The sequence below is a fragment of the Rhamphochromis longiceps genome, linkage group LG15 (genome assembly GCF_057381845.1).
Source record: "Rhamphochromis longiceps isolate RC_006_pf linkage group LG15, R_longiceps_female_GT1.1, whole genome shotgun sequence".
In the NCBI taxonomy this organism is placed as follows: Eukaryota; Metazoa; Chordata; class Actinopteri; order Cichliformes; family Cichlidae; genus Rhamphochromis; species Rhamphochromis longiceps.
Genome location: NC_140571.1, coordinates 15934834 through 15955767, shown reverse-complemented (window position 1 = coordinate 15955767; position 20934 = coordinate 15934834). Strand labels below are relative to the sequence as shown.

Here is a 20934-nt window from a genome sequence, read left to right as displayed (position 1 = left end):
ATATAATTAAATATATACACATATATATATTGGGGCAGGGATAGCTCAGTAGGTAAAGTGGTCGCCCCATGATCGGAAGGTCGGCGGTTCGAACGGCTACCCTGAGGTACCCCTGAGCAAGGTACCGTCCCTACACACTGCTCCCCGGGCGCCTGCTTAGTGGGCTGCCCACTGCTTCACTGAGTGAATGGGTCAAATGCAGAGAAAAACAAGTAATTTCCCCATGGGGATCAATAAAGTATCCATTATTATTATTATTATTATTATTATTATTATTATATACATATAGAACTGTTACACAACCTCTCTCGCTCTCTCTGTGACACACACACACACACACACACACACACACACACAAATGAATGACCGGCCGCCTCCATCACACCCCCACACCCCCCTACAGTTGGTAGAGTCCGGGACGGAGCATCATGGCGATTGACGGTAGGTACTCGCTCTCAGGTGTCCTGCGGGACTCGTGGGAAACTTTGCACGGGGCTGAAGGAGGACGTCTTTCCATAATCTCACGCGGTATTCACCGAGTGTGTAATTTCTGGTCCAGTTTCTCTGTAACTCACGCGGCGAGTATACCGCAGTGCTCCGGGGGCGCGGGGCTGATGCTGAAGTGCGGACACCCGCACTGATGCAGGACCGCTGAGGTCTCATTATCTTCTCGGGATGTGCACGTGAAGTGATTCGCGAGTAAACCGAGACAAGCAGGCAGTCCCGGTGCTTTGATTTTAAACTAGGGATGTTTTTAGACGGCAGAAAAAGCGTCAGTTATGGGACACCTGTGAGCACGTAGCGATTAATTTGAATATTTTAACACAAAGTCTTAGCATGCCGCTGCTTAGCGTCACATGACTTTTTGTTTTTCTTCCGTTAAAGAACTATATAACTTGGCGGAAGAATAGGGTTGTAATATTTGAAGAACACTCCGCTGCTGTCAAACTTTATTTGATGGCTGCACGTGCTGTAGATACCTTCATAGCTAACATGTGCAGCGGATCTAACAGCCTTCATGCTGAGGGAAAAGTGTCTCCTACAGGCTTTAGTGAGAGTGACCGGGACACATCACCAGGCAGCGACAAAAAGTAGGCTCGTGCCTTGTCCCGTGCTGTCACGGATACGGGTCTTATTGTTTCACGGGCGCTTGTTCCTGCGCAGTGTCACTTGAGAGAGGTGGTGTGGTTTAATTAAAGATAGACAGCTCCAGAAGAATTTTAGTGTAATTTTTTTAAATTAGATGTTTTATTGCAAATTTTTAATGAAATTTGCAGTAGCTTGGCGTCACTGAGCAGGGGCGTGTACAGAAGGGTAGCAATGGGTGGCACTTGCCCCAAATTCCCATCCTGGGGACCTTTCCAGTAATGCCACTGGTCTAGAATAGCCATTCCTAAAGTCAAGAGTGCTGCGGCCCACTTAAAAACCAGCAAATCTGTGGGGCTCAACGAATCTTAAACCGTTACTCCATTCAAATATAAGAGAGGGTGATATGTTTCCTTGAAAATTTTATTCAAAATGCTGTTGTCTATAAATATTACCAGTTTTAATACTTTTCATATGAATAAATACATTTATATAAATTTGTAACTGTACATACTTGTGAGTAATTTCAAACTGAAGTTCTGTTATTACCACGGCCCACCTGCAGTACCTTCCCGGGGCACATTTTGGGAATCACTGGTCCAGAAGCTGGTCTTAAACCTTGATGTTAGAACATCATTGGATGAGGGTGTGGAGAGGTCCAGTGTTGAAATGTAAGGGCTTCACCACACCTACTATGCAGTGGCTGGCGAACAGAAGTTCAGAGATTCGCAGATTATACACAGGACTTGTTGAAACAGTTTGAAATACTGTGGAAAAAACAATTTCTTTGCCTACTGTTTTGACTTCTTCTCCTTCTGTATCAGCACTGATGTGGAGGCATTGTTATATTAACTAATAGGTCGGTGTTAAGTGGCTTAACAAAAAAAGCAATTCTCTGGAAATGGTCAGATATGAGAACTGGACTAAAAATGAGTGGAAAAACAGGCAGTTTCCATAGAAAGTCTCTGTAGGACCTTCAGAAAATATGGAGAAATATAACCTAAAGTCTGGCTCAGTGAAAGCAGAATATGAGTCACAACTGTACACAGACAGACAGTGACAACATTTACTTCTATTATTGTAAAAATCCATCTCTTTTTGAGCTTTTAAGGCAAGTACTTGTTGTACACTAAGAATTACTAAAGTTTGGTGAGAATAGACAACAGAGAATTTCTGCTAATGAATTAATAGAATGAATTGAGTCGCTCAAGGTCTGTCTGCTACCTCAGTCACAGTTTTCTCTTTGCTCTGGCACTAAAGTCAAGACCTCATGCCACTTCTACTATCTTGTGCAGTCCTGGATGTGAAGAAACTAATACACCTTTTTTAACGTTATGAAGGGATTCTTAATGCACTAAAATTTTGTTTCTTGGTTTGAGACAACTCAGCAACAAATTTCAGAATGTATAAAACACATTGCCGCTATTTTTAATTTAATAATAAACCTAAATTCAGAGCCAAGACGTGACCTTGCCAAACTCTTAAGTAGAGACACCTTAATTAATGGTGATACTGGAGCCTCAATACTGAACTGTTCAGCCAAAGAGAGATTATGTGTCACTGTAAAAACTTGGGGATGTGAAGGAGAGGAAGCACTGTTAACTTAAGCCTCATAGCGATGATGTAAAACAACCAGTTGACACATTATGAAATTGTATTCCAGTGAAAATACTAAATCCTAAAACTTATTTCTCCATAACCCAAACAGAGCAGCGTATTGCATTGCATTGCATTGCGTTACAAAATCATGTTGATAATTTTCCAGCAAAGCAACTCATGCCTGGGCTTTTGCATCTGTCGAGGAAATAGTTCATGTAATTTTATTTTTTAAATTTCTACGCTGTTGCTTATAGTTGTAGGAGCCGACCCAAATATAGCAATTTGACAGAGGAACTTTTAGTGACTTGTTGAAGGGTTGGGTTCACATCTGTCACTGTACACGGACTTTTTCCTCTATTTAACATACCGAAAAGGAAAGCCTTACAACCACAGAACTACAAGGCTAAAATAGATGTAAGAGCATTTATTTGAAAGATGAAATATTCTATTTTCTTGTTTAGCATAAGGCTAAAATGCGCCTATCAATGAACCCTACCTTTTTAATTGTTTTTTTTTTTTTTTGGTGACTAGGCGAGTAATAAGGGATTACACAGGAAGGCAGTTCAAAGCAAACAGTGCAGTAAATGTCTCCAGAAAAATCAAACTAGAATACAAAACCCACCCTGTGCTCAAAACTTACAGGAAAGGATACGGAGAAGCAATAATAAAAAATGCTCGACTGGGAACTGAAGGCCAGTGGCAAGAGCTTTACAGGAGATGCATAAACAAGGGACAATGACAGCTAATTAAAAAGAGGCGTTATTAAAAAAAAATATCCGGAAAACAAACAGAGACACAGAGTAAAACTGACAAGGCATCATAGCTAAGTGGAATTACAAAATAAAACAGGAAATTACTTTGTAGAATCCATGCCAGTCATCACAGCAATGAGTTATTAGTTGCCTTATAAAAAATGCATGGAGCTATAATTACTGCCTTTAATATGCATGACTTCTTGACATCATTGAGCCTCAGAGTAGCTGTGGCAGAGTGCATTTTTAAAAGTGTTCCTTTGTAGTGGCCCGTGGTTATTACTGGTATAGAGATGATTAATGATAGCCTACACTGCTCTATAGGCTAATATACCCATCAATATATTAAAGACAGAGAAACAGAGACCACGAAAAGCAAACAAGGTCATTCAAGCCTATTGGTTTTATGTTTGCTGACATGTTCATCTGTCTCATTTAACCTGAGGACAGACCATATGTTTCTACATTGCATAAAGTCATATTTAAAACTCTGACTCCCAGCTTTACATCGTCTTTCTCACAGGAGGGGGGAGGAACTGTGGTGTTCATGAGCTCATCTGTGCCAGACGAGGTAAGACCACATTGCAACCACACATTTAAAACCGTGCGTGTGTGCATTTTCAAGAGTATATTTTGTTAAACAACAAGAAAAGAAATTAACCAGGGTATTTACAATAATATTGCATTTATATTTAATTAATTTAATATTCATAATATTAAAAGTCTTATGATTTCCTTTTTTAGACAATAAAACTTAAAGAATACAAATGGGTTTAACATGACATAATTAAATCCCACTTCCACTTCTTCCACTTTGACTAGCTGTGCCATTTAATATTTAATATGTAATAATGTGAAAATGCAACAGCACAAAATGCAGTTAGTTCAGAGAAATAATAAATATCCTATTGCAGTAAATTCCTGTTTAAACATCCTGCTTGGATGATGTACTGATGATTCTGATTTCTTGTGTAGTGTCATCTGCGGTGCGTTGGTCTCTTTCCCACATCTGCATCTCCAGACAGGAAGGGCGGCATCATGTTTTAGATCAACATTAAGATCAACAGCAGGCTTTGGAGTTTAAATATCAAGAAATATTTGAAAATGACTCAGCTAGGTAAAGTGTTCTACAGCATCTTGGACTGATTATGGACTTCTGAATGATGCAGTGAATAACGGTCAGGTCAGGGATGATCTTTCCACACAGGAGTGTAGCTGTTCCTGTCTATCAGCCCTCCTGACAGGGTTCCCTTCAAAAAAAGGAGTTCCTGAATGCTGAATGTCACAGACATCAGCCCTGATGAATAACTGCAAATCCAGAAACTGAAATAAGAAGTTGTAGAATTCACCTCTGTATTAAATTCTGATAATGAGGCAAGCGGTTGGCACGCAGTAGGATTGTCTCTAAGATTTTGTGATGCTCCGTTTTCATGTTGTAACCATAGACAGTATTAAAGATGGCTGTGGCTGCTAGGGCTGTGCGATATGACCAAAATCTCATATCCCGATATAAGACATCTATCGATATAAATCACAAAAAATTTACATTTTTTTTGTAAATTCTGTGAATCTCGGGCAGCTCGACTTGCGTGGACTGTTTCCAGCTGGGCGTCATGTACCTGGAGTCAAGGGTGCCGATGCATGAAACGATACATTTTTAGACATAAGTTTTAACGGCCGCCGTTTTCTTTGCGAGTATTTATTACACAGCGTGCTGCGGGGAAAAGCCTGTTCTAACGTTTGAGTCTAAGGTTTATTTTTTAGCACCTGGCGGCTCTTTTTTTGCTTCTCATCCGTAAATAATCTGCTCTTTCACGCGATTCAGTTTATTTTGAAAAGTCTCAACAGGATCTTGAGCTTTATTGTGAAAGGTTTATGTGGAACATAAACAAGAGGACACGTGACGCAATGGTTTTACCGTCGTTGTCGTATAAATACATGCGCTTTTCCATCCGTGGTGTGGTTATATTAAATATAAGAGAAAGAGAGAACTTTAAGAAATTAATATAGCCACTACAGTGACCATCAAAACGATGAAAAAATATTGCCCTAAACAGTTTATTTTGCGACACCACGAAACAAACGATAGCGTAAAATTAAACGATAGACGTTTTTATATCGTCATCCGGTATATATCGTTATATCAAACAGCCCTAGTGGTTGCTGTGAAAATTTCATTGGTTTTTGAAGTTCCATTTTGAAACCTTTTCACTGTCACCATCTTGGTTGCAGAAAACGGATGTGATTTGAAAAGATGGGTCTGACTGAGAACCACTTGCTAACTTGCTAATGATTTGCGATTGGCAAGTTGTTAGTCATTGAATGAGTAGGCAATACCACGATTCAGCTTTAAGGCACTTATGCATTGGCTTCATTTTTCCAACATGGAAGCTATGACAGTGTTTTGTTTTTGTTAGTTTTATTGTTGTTTGCACAGTAGACGAGGGATTAGTAATTAATATTTACCAAGGGGCCACATGGGAAATTAGGACTGTTGTGGAGGGACGGACCAATAAGCTTATAAAATGAGCAAAAGTGAGTTGAGCTATAGGTAGAGGCCATCTACAGCAACCCCAATTTCTAATATGGACCCTTGGGGAAAAATTAATTACCCAGTCCTGTTTCAAGATGTAAAAGCTTTACCCTCATCAGGTATAAAATAATCATTTGACATGTAGATGTGTGAACTCTTTATCCCTCCTGGCAAAAAGATCAAGAAGAAATGAACGAAAAGGGCAAACATAACAGCAATTAAAACAAATACAGGGAATATAAGTATTCCTTTAGCGGCTGTGAATTTAGTGCATATATTTTTTATCTTACCAATTTACCACTTGGCAGGTGCTACATATGTGCGCATTAACCAGTTACGAGTTAATCTGACACGTGTATTCACCATCTGTTATGCATTACAGCACAAGCTGATTTTCAATCCTCTGCTAAGATTTAAGTTTCCAGATCTTTGTTTCAGCTTTATTTTGTGAGTTTTCTGATGTAAGCAGATTATAAAATTTTGATATAATGCCATTTCTTAAGCAGGCCTTTGTGCGTGCATTTTTAAGCCTTTCTGTTGCATGACTGGAGAAGACTGGCTCATCCCCCCACCCCCAGGCACTCTCTTTTGCTTGTGAATTTTTACTGAAATATGATGTATAGAATGCTTTTCTATAGCTTTCTCAGTAAGCACACGGTTCATGTGTGAATTATGCACAGCGTATCAAGTTTAGGTTCACTTCAGCAAAAGAAGGCAGCTGTGTGTTCATGATTTATTCAGAGTGGAGGTTTTGTTTCGTATCAGAGGTCCATGTGTAAGCAACAATTCCAGATTGCATAACGAGCATGTCCCAGAAACGCCACTGAGTTTTAAAGCTTTAAACAAAGTAAATTAATCAAGCACTCGCAATGTCGAAATTTTAGTCATTCTGTGTCTTAGCAGATTAGGAACATGAAAGAGTAATTTGCTTCCCTTGTTTTATTTGACACAGACACTTCATTCAAACTAGCTCACATTTCTCTCAGGCTGTTATTTATTTTCTCAATGAATGCTTCGGTGGCTGTGCTTTCATGTTTGTTTGTTAGCTTGCTGGAGTCATTACCTGGGGAAAAAAGGTAGATTGAATCCTGAGGCTCATTTCAGAATCCGGAGTTCAGCCTGAGTTCACATGCTGTGAGAAACAGATTTATTCTGTTATTTTTATCTTGTTTATTCAGTTTGCACACACAGATTGCACATGCACACACACTCAGGGAGGATAAAATGAGATGAAAGAGCGGAGTTTTTAAAAAATCCACCTTAATCTGCTCTGCTCTTAAGAGAGATATCACACTTTCCTAGGTATTATGTAAAAACAGGAGGGCGAACTGTTTCAAAGGCCTCTTTGCTGCTCCGCTCCACTTTCCAGTGTATATCGTTTGGGGGGGGGGGGGCTCAGGTTACCTACCCCAGGTGTCTGAATTATTCAGCTGCTGTTGACATTTACAGAATATGGCCATGTATGAAGTGTCATCGCTTGCCGCAGCTCAGGACCATAAGCTGTTCGTTTTCGACAGATGGCTGCTGCTCTCGTAGCCTCAGAGGTCATTCTGCCTCAATCAACACTGCTGTCGGGAGTGAGAGTTGATACGTAAGCCTGGCGAGTGCTGGACCAGACTAAGTGTCAGGGATTTGTTACATGTAGGATTACTTTTGAGCTGGACAACTTTGTTATTTCCCTCCCTCTTCTTAGATCATTTACTATCAGTGCTTTAAGAAGCAGTGCTTTTTGGGAACATTTGGCTTTAAAGAGGATATTCATTTAGAGGAGGTAAGCCTCTGTTGTCACATTGCTCTCTTATCTCCCTCCTACTTCTTTTGCCGTTCTTGGGAATTTAGCATTCACCATTTTGGCAGTCTGCAGCAGGCAGCAGCTAGTTGTCAGGCTATAGTCATCTCTGCCTGTTGCCATGGTGAGACAAGTCGGTCCATAATAAGTTCAGTAACAAGGTTTGCAAAAGTATACCTCTGTTTTTCCTCTCTCGTTTTCTCATCTGAGACCAGATTTTTACACCAATTTGATCAATGACGGGTGATTGGTCCTCAGGATGTGACCACCTGCTGCAATGCAGATGTGTAACAACTGTCAAGCTCCATCAAGTTGTCCCAAATATACCTCAGGTTTATGTCTTTGTTTTGTTTTAATGTTGAAACAAACAGTCATCTTCAATTTCACCAAACTCATACCACCAAATATAATGTGTCACAAATGAAAATGGAACAACACGGCAATATTGTGAATGAGGTTTCAGTAAGCAGTGTAAGATTTCACCTTAAAGGGACGTGAAGCAGCATCTTAAAGCTGCCTGTGGCCGTTTTTAGACAGTATTTAAATGAGTAACTGCAGTGTAAAGTTGGTTGTTTGCTGCTGTGAGATACGTACGATCTAATTCTGCTATGTTACATTATAACACAACAACTCAACATAACCCTCGAAACTCTTTTATACTATTGCTCTGGTATTTTGCTTAGTTACAATCGATGAGCCGTGATTGGACAATTTGGATTAGGGGTATAAAACAACCTAATCCTTAAAAATGGAAATGCAGAGGGATTAATTCATGAATATGCCCATAGTTTTTTATTGGGATTAAATTTTGTTAAGGCAGTAATATGTGCCTATAACTCGCTCAGTTTCAGTGTCTCTTATTTAGCAATCTGCCCTTTCAAGTGATCTTTAGAAATGCAGTTCATGCTTCACTGTCCACCTTCTCTTCCCCGTTTCCTGGCTATTACACTGTGCTGTGTCTGTGTTGTAGCCTATTAAACCAAGGCCCGGTCTGTTTTTTTCCCTGGGTTTGCTGAGTCTAGGTTTCAGTTAGATACAGTCCCTTTGAGGCTCTTATAAAAATAGCACAGGGCTGCATGGTTACATGAAGTATGGTTGGCCTACATACAGTGCTGTAGATTTTATCTCGTGTGCCTTTGAAGTGGATCTGTTAAAATGAAAAATATCTAACTCTCCTCTGACAAGCCAAAATGGCAGGAGTTTTATTGCAACTTTAAGATATTATCACAAAACAAATTATTTGACTGGGGTTGTTTGCGGCTTTTCAGGAGTCCTGATCAAAAGACTTTTTTTTTTTTTTTTTTAGCTTGTAACCACCTTGTGTATTTTTATTAGAAAAACATGGGGCTCTTTTTTTCTTACTTAATCAAATACCTTGGTTTGGTATTACTTCTGTTTAAGTCTAACATTTGGATTTCTTTTTTTCTGTCAGTTCTTGCTTTGCTTGTTCCTCATGGCTCCTCCTCTTCTTCTTCTTCTCCTCAGTCTCTCCCGAGCTCCTGGGTGTCCTGTCTTCCATTGCAGCTTTCATGGCATTGATGGCTCTGTTTTTTCTTTACCTCAACAACAAATTGTCAATGGAGAGTCCTGACAATCTGTCACATCTCAGTGACTATAAGAACAACCAGCCAGGTACTGAACACACTCAAAGATTTATTACGCTATTAAATCTGTAGAAATTTATGCAGACGTTTGGATTGCTCTCGGCTTTATCGTGTGGGCATCACTGTAATGACAGCGCATCCACATCTTTATGAGCCATGCTTAAACTGAACATTGTACCTGCTGCATTATGATATTAATGGCAGCTTTGCATCCTCTTAGCTGTGTTCTGTTAAAAAAAATACAACGGCATATGAACTGAGACAACATTTCTCCAAGTCAAAACGATGTCATTCTATTACCTCGGCTTACTGTTTTGTTTCTTAATTTGTACACTTGTACAGAATTTGCTCTCTGATTAAGAATTAAAACCTTCTCAACTTGTCTAAGTCTACTTATGTCCTTCTTAGGTCTTCACCAAGGTTCCTTGGACTTTCCTGTTGTTCTCAGTATTGGTCAGTCCATTGAGTTCTGTCAAATAAATGATTTTTCTGTAGTCAATCATGATCACTAAGGAGAAGTAATTAGGCCTTGGCCTTGTCAAGTTAAGACATTGTAGAACCTTAAGCACCACTTATTAGAAGGCTTAAGTAAGCACATTTTAGCCTGCATGTATATTTTTTGAACCTGGGTTGAATAGGGAAAATCCAAACTAAATTCAAACTTGTGCATCCAACTCTTGTTATCCCTCAGCCATAAAAGGCTGATGGTGAATTGTGGTGATGTGTTGTTCAGTGTAGAATTGGTTGCATGTATTAGCGCTGATGCCAAAAAGCTTGACCCAACAATTACCACAGTTCATCCACCGTGGATTCAGGCTGTTATGATTATTGAATGTTCGGTTTGCAAACGAGTCATAATGTGTGCTGTTTGCAAAAAGCACCAAGACAAAACCAGCACAGTGTCAGAGTAGAGGAAGTAAGAGTTAGCACAGTTGGCTTAAACCATTAAATGTGTAACACTGCAGTTTTTGTATTTTCTTATTTTGAAGGCAGAATAATACACATTTTATTGCTTTTGCTGTGACACACATAGTCTTGTCTAAGTTTTGAACTGAAAGCTATTTTTGTGGTCTTAATTGTATTTTTCTTTTAGTCTATGACTAGGCTTACTCTACATCCGTGACACTGACCGATAATGTCTAAGCATGAGACCTGTAACGAGTATAATTCTTATTACCACCATATTGGTGCGTATGTACATGTCAGCACTCACTGTAACACTGCCAGCACACCATGCTAACAAACACATGTTGTGTCAGTGCCTCTGATGAGCTAATCTAGTGATCAGCACGGTGACAGGAGGAACCCCGGCTGAGAGATGGCCTTCTTCAAGAGTTTCCAGCAGAACCTCCCATCTGTCAACATTTCCTCCATCTTGGACTCAGTCACCAGTCGTGTGGACGATCTCGCCAATGCCGTCAGCGATGTCACCTATGCTGTCAGTGACCAGCTGACCGAACAGGTCACTACTATCATCGACAAGGTGCAGGAAAAGGAAGATGGAGAAAACGGCAGCCAGGAATCGGGTCAGAATTCCACCCTGCAAGAAAGCAAGTCCGGGAGTAAAAGCATGTGGCAAATGCCCAGAGACTCAGAGGGGGGGAACACAGGCTCAAAGAACAGCCAAACTAGTGATACAACCGAGGCAGAGAACACTCAGAGCCAGCTGGAGTGGGAATGGAGGGACGGATGTTGGCGAGTTAAAAAGACAGAAGCCGAGTTAGCAGAGGAAGAGAGGAGGAAGAAAGAGGAGAAGGACCTACAGGAGAGGAGAGAACAGAGGAGAAGAGAAAGGAGACAGAAGCAGCTGGAGAAAGAAGCCAAGTCTCCGAGAAATGAAGAAGACTCTCAAGAGGAGAAGGCTGATGATTTAGAAAACACAGAAAAGAAGTCAAATGACCAATCAGCTGTTCAGCAAAAAAGTGGTGACAATGATAAAACTCCTCATTCATCTGGTTGTGAGAGTGAAAGCAGGGTGTCAAAGCAGGAAGAGCAAAAAGATCATGAGGAGGAGGGAGAGAAGGTAGAGGATGGCACTGAGCGAGAGGGAGACGATGAGGAAGAATCTGAGCTTTATAGATCGTCTTCCAGAGTGAAAACGTCGGATAAGAAAAAGGGGAAAGTCGCAAAAGAGGGTTCGAAAAAAACTGAACAGGCTTCGGATGTGGAAAAAAAGAGGGACAAAGGCAAGAAGAGCAAAAAGGGGAAAAAGAAAGGAAACCAAGGTTAGAGAGTGTGCTGCTTCTCTCTCCTCACTGCCCTTTGGATCTTCTCTTCTGCTCATGTTTTCAAGTTCTTGCACTAAAATTCACAATTTTGACCTGTTGTGTGCCAGTTTCAGCAGCTGCATGTTTAACTGGTTGAGTTTCTTACTTCGTTAAATATTGCACACGTTATAATCTGTGGTTTACTAGAATTAATGCCCATGTGTGACGTGCAGAGGGAGTTTTATCAGACAGTGAGGAGGACAGAATTCCAGAGGGCGAGGCCCAGCAGAACACAACCTCTGCATGGAGCAGCACACGCAAACAGTCATCTGAGCACGGAGGATACAGCAGCGAGGCCTCCAGTGAACAGGGTGAGAGCACATGCAGTGGAAAAGTACGTACACGGTACATCGCTGAACATAAAACCCCACAAAATCAGATACAATATGATAAGAATCATAAAACACAATGCATACAAGAATCATCTAAGATTGCATAAATACTAAACTCGGAACATCAAATGCATAACATCTTTTTGTGTTTATTTATCTGTAATTGTAGTGTCTATTCTGTTTTTTTTTTTTTTTAATTAATAGAAATAGCTACATATTTTGGGTTTCGTTTCATTGAGCCCCAATGTCTCTTTGGTGGATCATATGGAGAGTTTCTGGCAAGTGTCCTTTTCTCTAAACATCTTGGGTTAGTGCTAAATGTCTGTTACTAGAAGGAAGTAAAATTTATTTGGTTTCTTTCCCAGACTTGGAATAGAAAATTGATAGCAGTCTAACACCCAAATACATGAATCTGGTTATAATTCAATAATGACACTACCCTCAGGACTAATGGGGAAAAACTCACCCAGATTGATCCAGAAGTAACAAATATTCTCATGCTACAATCTCTAAAAGCCACTATTTCTATCTTTATGCAGTGATATGTTTTGATTGTGTTGTGTTCACCTGCCAGGTTTCAGATGCCAGGCCAATCTAACCTAACTGGCTGTATCTTCATTTTTTACTGCACAAACATAATGTGGTGTTGATCTTTATTGTTGTAAAATGATCTTTTAAATGTTTTAATTAAAGCTGCTTTTGTCAAATATTGTGATGAGGAAAAAAATCACAGGATGCATATTTAATGAATAGATTTAATATGAATATGAATAAGGAGCCAGTATTGATCATGTGCCTCATCACACGAGCCAAAGTGTGAAAAAGGGTGTGGGTTATTATCAGCAGAGGTTTCATGTGAAACCATTGCAAGGTATTAATGGGAATTAAAGGCACCTGGAAAGGGATCTCAAAACTACATTATAGGTGGCAGACAGTTGGTGTTGTAAGCCACACCCTCTGTTCAAAGATGGCTTATTTCATCCTCTTTCAAACCATCTGTCTTCTCTGTCCAAAATGTGGACATTGACATCCTCGAAAGAGTGACCTTTGTCCTTTAGATCCAGATGTACGGCTCAGTCTTGTCCTGTCGAGGTGGCTCTTCTATGTTGTGTTTATGAAGTGGCTTTTTGGTTTCTCCAATGTAGAGGTCTGAGCACTCCTCACTGCACTGCATACACTACGATGTTCAGTTCGTGTTTGGGAGTTTTGTCCTTGGGATGAACCAGTTTTTGTCTGAGTGTATGGCTGTGTGTGAAGTGCATTGGGATGTCGTGCTTGGAGAAGAGTTTCCTGAGTTTATCCCATAAACCTGCTACATAAGGGATGACAGCGTTGTTCTGTTTGTCATTTTGTTTCTCCCTTATTGTTGTCTGACCTTGTTTACTGTGCGTCTTTGCCAGTTGGGATAACTAACTAATGTTCTAAGAGCTTTCTTTACAATTCAGTCCAATTCAGTTTTATTTATACAGCACCAAACCACAACAACGGTCATCTTGAGGCGTTTTATATTGTAAGGTATACCGTAAAATAGTACATACAGAGAAAAACCCAACAATCATATGACCCCCTGTTAGCAAGCACTTTGGTGACAGTGGGAAGGAAAAACTCCCTTTTAACAGGAAGAAGCTTATAGCGGAACCAGGGTCAAGGAGGGGCGGCCGTCTGCCGCGACTGGTTGGGGTAGGAGGAGGAAAACAGGACAAAAGACATGCTGTGGAAGAGAGCCAAGTATGATTCAGTGCAGAGAGCTGTATAAACACATAATGAGTGAGAATGTGTTTCTTTACTTTCTCTTTTGGCTTACAGGGAATGTTTTCTTTGTATATTTTGGCCATAAGTGGGCCTGAACAGTTAAACTACATGATAAATGTATAAAATGACAAAAGTTCTGGTAGTTCATTTCCCAGACTACCCTGGAATTATAAAATTATAAAACTTAGTTTTCCATTTATTCCCTTAAAAAAAGTGGACTCACTGTTAAAAACAAAAACACATTTCTACATTAAATAGCACAAAAACAGGAGTAGTAGTATAAAGCACAGTGGTTGGGGGTGGGGGTGGCTTTATCAGTAGGAAAAGGTGTAAAATGTATGAAAATACAATAAAAGTCTAAATATATTTGCACGTCTTATAATTTTCCATCTAGTGGGCCAGACTAGAGTCTTTGCTAGGCCGATTATGGCCCCCAGACCTTATGGTTGACACCACTATATTAGTACATGAAATATTGTTTTTCCAAGATTTAACAAGAATTTAAAATGACAATATAGGTTTGCAAAGACTGAGGAGACACTGTATGTCGCTAGACTGTATGTTGCATACCTAGTGAGTTTCCATGCAGAGCACAGTACGATTCCAGTAACACTCCTTCTGCATCCCTCTTTGTCATTGTCGTGAGAGCAGCCAGCAGCATCCAGAGGATAAAGAAAGATTCCTCGCTCGGTGAACCTCAGCCTCCACCGTACCAAGACGAGGGCTCAGGGGCCTGCGTGGGTTCTCGATCCCGCTCAGAGCGAGGGGTCAGGAGGGCGCTGTCCACACAGCACTGTGACAGCCCCCACTGCTCCAGCGAGGCCAGCGGGGACCAGGACACAGAGAGTTACCTCAACAAAGCCTGTGATGAGGACATACCCAGTGACAGCACTGCTGTTCTAGGGCCAGAGGTGGGAGATCAGACCTACTGTTTGTTGTCTTTTCTGTGTGTAAGCAGTTTGTTTTGGATGCCCTGTAGTTTGATGGAATGATCAAAGTTGGGAGCAACACTTCATCAACACTTACAGGAAGGGCTGGGTGATACGTTCGCTGACAACAGTTTCATTTTTTTGTTGTGTATTTTCTGTAAAAATGTGGAAATACACTCTGAACTGACTTAATTATTTGAGTGTTCTAATACTATGTCAGAATGGGGAAAAATTAATAACATTCCAGAAATTAAAGTAAAATTCATAAAGGAGGGGGAAATTGTTTTTTCTTTTCTGTACATTCAGGATGGTTCTGGTCCTCCGCTTCCCACTGCCTACGAGCCAGAGCCCCTCGCCAAATACGGCACCCTGGATGTCGCCTTTGAGTACGATTCCAGTGAGCAGTGGCTGGCCGTCACTGTCACAGCTGCAACTGACATTCCTGCTCTCAAACAGACCGGCAACATCTCGTGGCAGGTCCACTTGGTCCTGCTGCCCACCAAGAAGCAACGTGCTAAGACCGGCGTTCAGAAGGGCCCGTGTCCCATCTTCACAGAAACATTCAAGTTTTCCAGGGTGGAGCAGGAGGCCCTGGGAGACTATGCTGTTCGCTTCCGCCTGTACAGCATCAGACGGATGAAAAAAGAGAAGGTCCTGGGAGAGAAGGTGTTCTACCTGACGAAGCTCAACCTGCAGGGCAAAATTGCTCTACCTGTCACCCTGGAGCCTGGCTCTGAACTTACAGTGAGAACACTTTTTAAATATACTTTACATCTCAAATATCAGCTGTACACCATTTCTACTTTATTTATCAGTATCTTCAGCATTCCTTCATCTACACATCCTTGTAGAAGCAGTTATTTTATTTTTTATTTGAGCAGTTATTAAGAAGCAACTGTGGGCATCTAGGACATAAAAACTGCATGTATAGTGTCACCATTTAAATTGGTTTAAAAAACATTTAAAAGTTTTGGTGAATAAGTTTTGATGCTTTTTTCCACTGAAAGTTACATTTCTACCATCATTCTCTACAGATTCAGAAATCTGTCTTTGTCACACTCTCAAACTGCCCCTCCTAACTCCTAGGTTGATTAATGAATTATTGGCTTCTTATTGTTTTAATTGATGATTAAGTGGTAATTGACTCAAATAAAGTGCCTCTGGGTTTTGCCTCGCCAGGGTTGTGGCTCTGTGGTGAGCGTGTCTCGCAGTGCGGGGGCTCTGTCCTATCGCTCCACTGAAGACTCATCCACACCCGAGATCCTCCTGGGTCTCATCTACAACTCTGCCACAGGGCAGCTCTCAGCTGAGGTAATCAAGGGAAATCACTTCAAAACGACAGCATCTGATAAACCCGTCAGTAAGTACATATATTTAACTTTGGGCTTTTGTGCCAGCGTGGGTTGAAGTGTGGAATGACGCTGTAAATTGTTCAGTTAAACTTCTCTTCCCCCAATGGGTGCTGATATGTCAGGCTATTGTTTGGGCCGAGCAGATGGGCAGGACTTCCAACAGCATGCAACAGAAGCAAATAGAGGATCATTACATTTGAACGTTTCCTGGCACGAACACCAGCTTTTTAATAACCTAAGCTATTAAAGCCAAAATGCTGAAGGACCTGCTGCTTGTCATGCTCGCCGTGCTTCCCGTGAAAGCTGACCTTCTGCTGTATATTGAAATCTTTAAACTGCTTCCCCTCTTTCTTCTTTCCAATGGTGTGTGTGCTATGGTGTGTGTCTGCCACAGATGGTCTGTTTTGTTGTGTAAAACACTTCGTAGGGGGACAGCTTTATATCATGAGAGGTAAGACAAAAGTAAACTAAATGTAAGCTTTCTGTACGTTTGTAGATTTGGTGAGGGTTGTACAGATGTGTAGAACTGTGTAAAAGTATTGCCCCATCTCCCATTCCTTTACATTTTTCTCTTTATATTGCCAGGCTGTATTGTAATTTTTAAAAGTGATCTTGAGCAATGTTCTCCAGGCGTTCTGAAGGACCTTCAGAGCTTTTTGTTGGGCATTGGAGGCTTTTTCACTCATTTTCAGTCCAGTCCTTGTACCTGACCATTTTCAGAGGAATGCTATGAGTCCCATCCTTGCAAACTAAGAAAAAATCTAGCACCGCGTTTGCAGGAGATGCATCTGAAACTTGAGTTGATTCATCTACTGTTCACTGAAGCCTCAGCAGAAGTGGTCTCAGTGGAAATGTTGCTGTCAAGAAACCACTCTTAAGGAAGGGAAACGAGGAGAAAAGGATGAGGTATGCCAAATTACGCAAGAACCGAACTGAAAATCGGTGCAAGCAGGTCTAATTTAATGGGGAATGGCCTCCCCAGTGTCCAGACCTCAACATTATTGAAGCAGTGTAGGATCATGTTGACAGAGAACAGAACAAAAGGCAGGCAACATCCAAAGAAGAGCTTTAAACGTCTGTTAAGAAGCCTGGAGAAGACTACTTGGAGAAATTACAAGAAAGCTTGGCTATGAGAGTTCAGACTTCGCTGAAGAACAAAGGTGGTCATACCAAGTTTGTTAGAATTTTACAAACTTTGTTTTATTTCCCTTATTTACTGCATGTTTCCATGTATTTATTTGCACATTTCATTCATTCTTTCTTGCAAAATATAAAGAAATGGGAGGTAGATCAAGACTTTTGTGCACTACATTACGCACCGTAGGTACCAGTTTGTAGCATTCTTAGGTTTGGTCCTCTGAGGCCAGACTTCAGCATTTTGCTTTCTTGTCAGACAGGGTGAATTCAGCTCTCACTTCTTTATGTTATATATATAAATCTAGAGCTGGGAGCTCAGCTAGTTGTGCATTAATGTGGTGAACGAATGTCAGTTACAAAAACATTTGTTGGATTAAAGATTTGATTGGTAGGAAACTTTTGGCTAATAGTGCAGATCCATGTAGTGCATTTCATTTAGGTTTTTTTTTATTAACGTTTAATGTGTTTTTAGTTTAACAGACACAGTTGTTTTTTTAGTAGTAACCTCAGTAAACCAAGTTTGCTGTTTCCAAATGTAAGCATCGAGGGAACAGCTTGCTAACATGAGAAGTGGCACAGTCAGAGGAGCATTAGACTGACTCTACAGAATTAGTTAAATTAGGTCAGCCCTTGGCTGGTTTGCTGTTTTCTCCTGTTGTTACTCTGAGATAATCCAACTTTCTCCAGGCTCTAACTCCATATTTACTAAGCTGATAGAGATCAGTATCTTGGCAAGAAAGTAGCTTCCCAGAAATGTCAGTCATGTCAGTCAGTAGTCCTTCGCAAGCCACAAAGTTTTTAGTTTTCTACCCTGCACTGACTTGCTTGCATGTTCTAAAGGTCACTTTCCTTTGGCATCATTTATAATTTATGTGCAGAATATTTCAGAAATCTGCTGCCAGCAAATATGAAATAGATTAATGGGACTTCATTTGCAGTTTTCAAAGAGTTCCACAGTTTAAAAAAAATCCACCAGCAGCATGAGTTTTAGGAGTGAGGCAATTATAGCGTTCTTGGTGTTGAGAGCTATTATTAAAAGACACTCCGTACCTCCTGCTGTAGTACACATGTCCGACCACTTGATGGCAATGTCTCACTTCTCTCCTCCAATGCTTCCTTTCAGACACCTATGTGAAGCTGACCATGCTGGACTCAAAGGGAAAGGAGATGTCCAAGTGTAAGACGGCCGTTTGCCGTGGCCAGCCCAATCCGATCTACAAGGAGACATTCGTGTTCCAGGTGGCGCTCTTCCAGCTGTCCGAGGTGTCACTAGTGGTGTCGGTGTTCTGCCGCCGGAGCAGCATGAGGCCCAGGGAGAGGCTGGGCTGGGTCTCCCTGGGCCTCAACAGCACCAGCGAGGAGCAGCAGGCCCACTGGACAGAGATGAAGGAGGCTGAGGGACAGCAGGTCTGCCACTGGCACACCCTCACCGACACATAGGAGGACGATTTTCCAAGACCGAACTTCCAGAAAGAGCATTCCCTCTACATTTTCGGAACGCAAGAAAACTCCCTGTGGGATGTGTGTTGTGTGTGTTGCATAGAGGTGTAAGAGGTGAGCATGGGTTCCTCGTCTTAACTGCCAGACTGCATGAATACCCTTTAATCTGCCACCTTTCTCTGAGACAGATGGGCTGACTCCTGCTTCCGCCTTGTTTACAGGACCATGTTAAGACACTTCCAGACATTTTTCCGCCTCTGAATCTTGGACCAAAGAGCTCGGTCCAGTACTAGCAGGCTCCTTCCTTCTTTCCTTTTCTGGATTTCAGCTGCCACCAGCATACCAGACATTACTCAATCAGTCGTAGCCACCGACAAAAGACAATGAATGAAGAAGACTGTTACAAAGGGCCTATAACATGCTGCAGCTATACTTACAAGCTATGCTTTATACAGTTTGTTTACACGCACATGACATTATGCAAGATCCATTCATTGGTTTTTCCTTTTAGGTTCTTGGGTTATTCTTCCTAGTCTACCAGTTTTATGGTCGTTTCTGTGGGCTGTGCGTTAAACAAAGACAGATTTTCTTTTTTATCTCGTGGTCTTGCATAACTCAGTGCACTATGCATCTGACGCCACTTTAGACGAGAGGAATGCAATTCTTTCTTGTGCTTGCCGAGTCTCTTACAGAATTGGACACAGCTCTGCATGCCACCGGTATCAAAGAGCAGCTTCCTTTCCTGTGTAATGCAGATCGAGCCTGTTTCACTATTCAGCCTTCTAACAACTCAGCCATGTTCATTCATGTAGAAACATGGTGCTTCCCGCTGAGGAGGAATATGCAAAAGCCTGCACAGGCCAAGTAAAGCTGGCCGTTTCTGCCTCGACTGTGTACGCTGTAATTTGAGTTTGAGTGGCGAAACAAATCACAAGAAGGAGATGATCATATTTTCTCATTTTCATTATTAAATAAAGGCTAAAATAAAACGGGGAAAAAAATGTTCAGAACTGAGAAATCTTATTATCCAGGCGAGGGGTTCATCTGGAACAAAGGCCATTTTAAACTCCTCTGAAAGAGCAGCTATGAGTCAGAAAATCCCCCGATAAGAATGCTGAAGACTGCACAGCCACACCCTTGTATTAGTGAATGAAACCCTTTCCCCTGCTTCTGCTGGTTGAAACCGAGAGGTGTGGGGCGCATTCTTCTTTCTCTGTCCCAGTGATGTCAGATTTGAACCCTTCTTCTCACTTATGAATACTGCAACCACTCCTCGTCCCTTTAGAGCTTCTGTTGGGCCAATTTCAATTTCTAAGTTTTCAAAAGAGGTTTTTGCAGGTTTTAATAAAAAACAGATGTTATCTAGATTTTCTAATAGATGATCATTTTTTTCACAATCAGGAATAACAGAAAATTTTTAGTTTGGTGTGCACTTAAGTTTTAAAGTGCAGGTTGTGTTTAGCCAGCACTGATAACCTTTGACACAATATCGGGGAACAGGCCTGTTCGCATTCTTGGAGAGTTAGCTTTAATGGCAAATGTGCAGTCCGAGCCAGCTTAATGTAGACTAAAGACTGGAAATGGAGGAAAACATCCAGGGTTGCCAGGTCTGTGGTTTTCCTGCTTAAATGAGCTGCTTTCGAAGTGTGGGATGAAATATTCATGGGCTGGCTGGATAGATGGATCATTCTGCATTTCGCATAAAAATTACATTAAAAAAAATATTACTAAAGTACATTGTAAAAATATAGTTAAAATATTTACTTAGATCCAGACTCCAGATCAGCACATGGTGCTGTAATGCTCTCCTCCTTCAAACACCTGCCTCTCATTCCCAACTCTGGCCACTGAGTTAGTTTTGTGACACACACACAGCAGGCAGCCCTGGAAGTGGCTGTGACTAAAGATATAAAGGTCTGCCCGACAAATCAAATTTTTGTGTAGCAGGTTATGAACAACTGGTAACTACATGATATATGTTTCACATCTCTTAAGGTTTCTGCCTTAATTTTCAAAAAAACCACAAAGGGGGGAAAAGTCATTTACAAATTTTTGATCTGCGCACAAAGTGGAACAAACAGTGTTTTATTTCTGAGAAAAATGACTCACTGGACACTTTATTAGGCACAGTTCTTCATAGCGTAGATTCAGCAAAGTGCAGGAAACATTCCTCAGATATTTTTGGTCCATATTGACATGATAGCGTCACGCAGCTGCACATCCATGATGCGGATCTCTCGTTCCACCACATTCCAAAAGTGCTCTATTAGGTTGAGGTTAGGTTGTGACGTTGGAGGCCTTTTTAGGACCGAGCACTCTGACTTGTTAAGAAAACCGTAAAAACAGTGAGACTATTTTGAGC

The 20934-nt window shown here is 41.1% G+C and overlaps 1 protein-coding gene across 6 annotated transcripts; it reads left to right on the top strand.

The window, feature by feature from the left end:
- Positions 1-401: 401 nt before the first annotated feature.
- syt14b (synaptotagmin XIVb) lies at positions 402-19939 on the top strand. Of its 6 annotated transcripts, none has more exons than XM_085381213.1 (9): positions 402-441; positions 3961-4008; positions 9245-9391; positions 11804-11941; positions 14366-14625; positions 14950-15387; positions 15823-16003; positions 16390-16446; positions 18256-19939. In XM_085381213.1, the coding sequence occupies exons 1-9, from the start codon at positions 429-431 to the stop codon at positions 18570-18572; spliced, it is 1599 nt and encodes a 532-aa protein (XP_085237339.1). In that variant the 5' UTR covers positions 402-428; the 3' UTR covers positions 18573-19939. The 6 variants fall into 6 exon arrangements, 4 of the variants coding, with proteins under 4 accessions (XP_085237339.1, XP_085237336.1, XP_085237338.1 ...); XR_014907479.1 differs by lacking the exons at positions 402-441; positions 3961-4008 and adding an exon at positions 10623-11588 and having other exon boundaries at positions 9263-9391; positions 18256-18686; positions 18794-19939; XM_085381211.1 differs by lacking the exons at positions 402-441; positions 3961-4008 and adding exons at positions 9772-9816; positions 10623-11588 and having other exon boundaries at positions 9317-9391.
- The last annotated feature ends 995 nt before the right edge of the window (positions 19940-20934 follow it).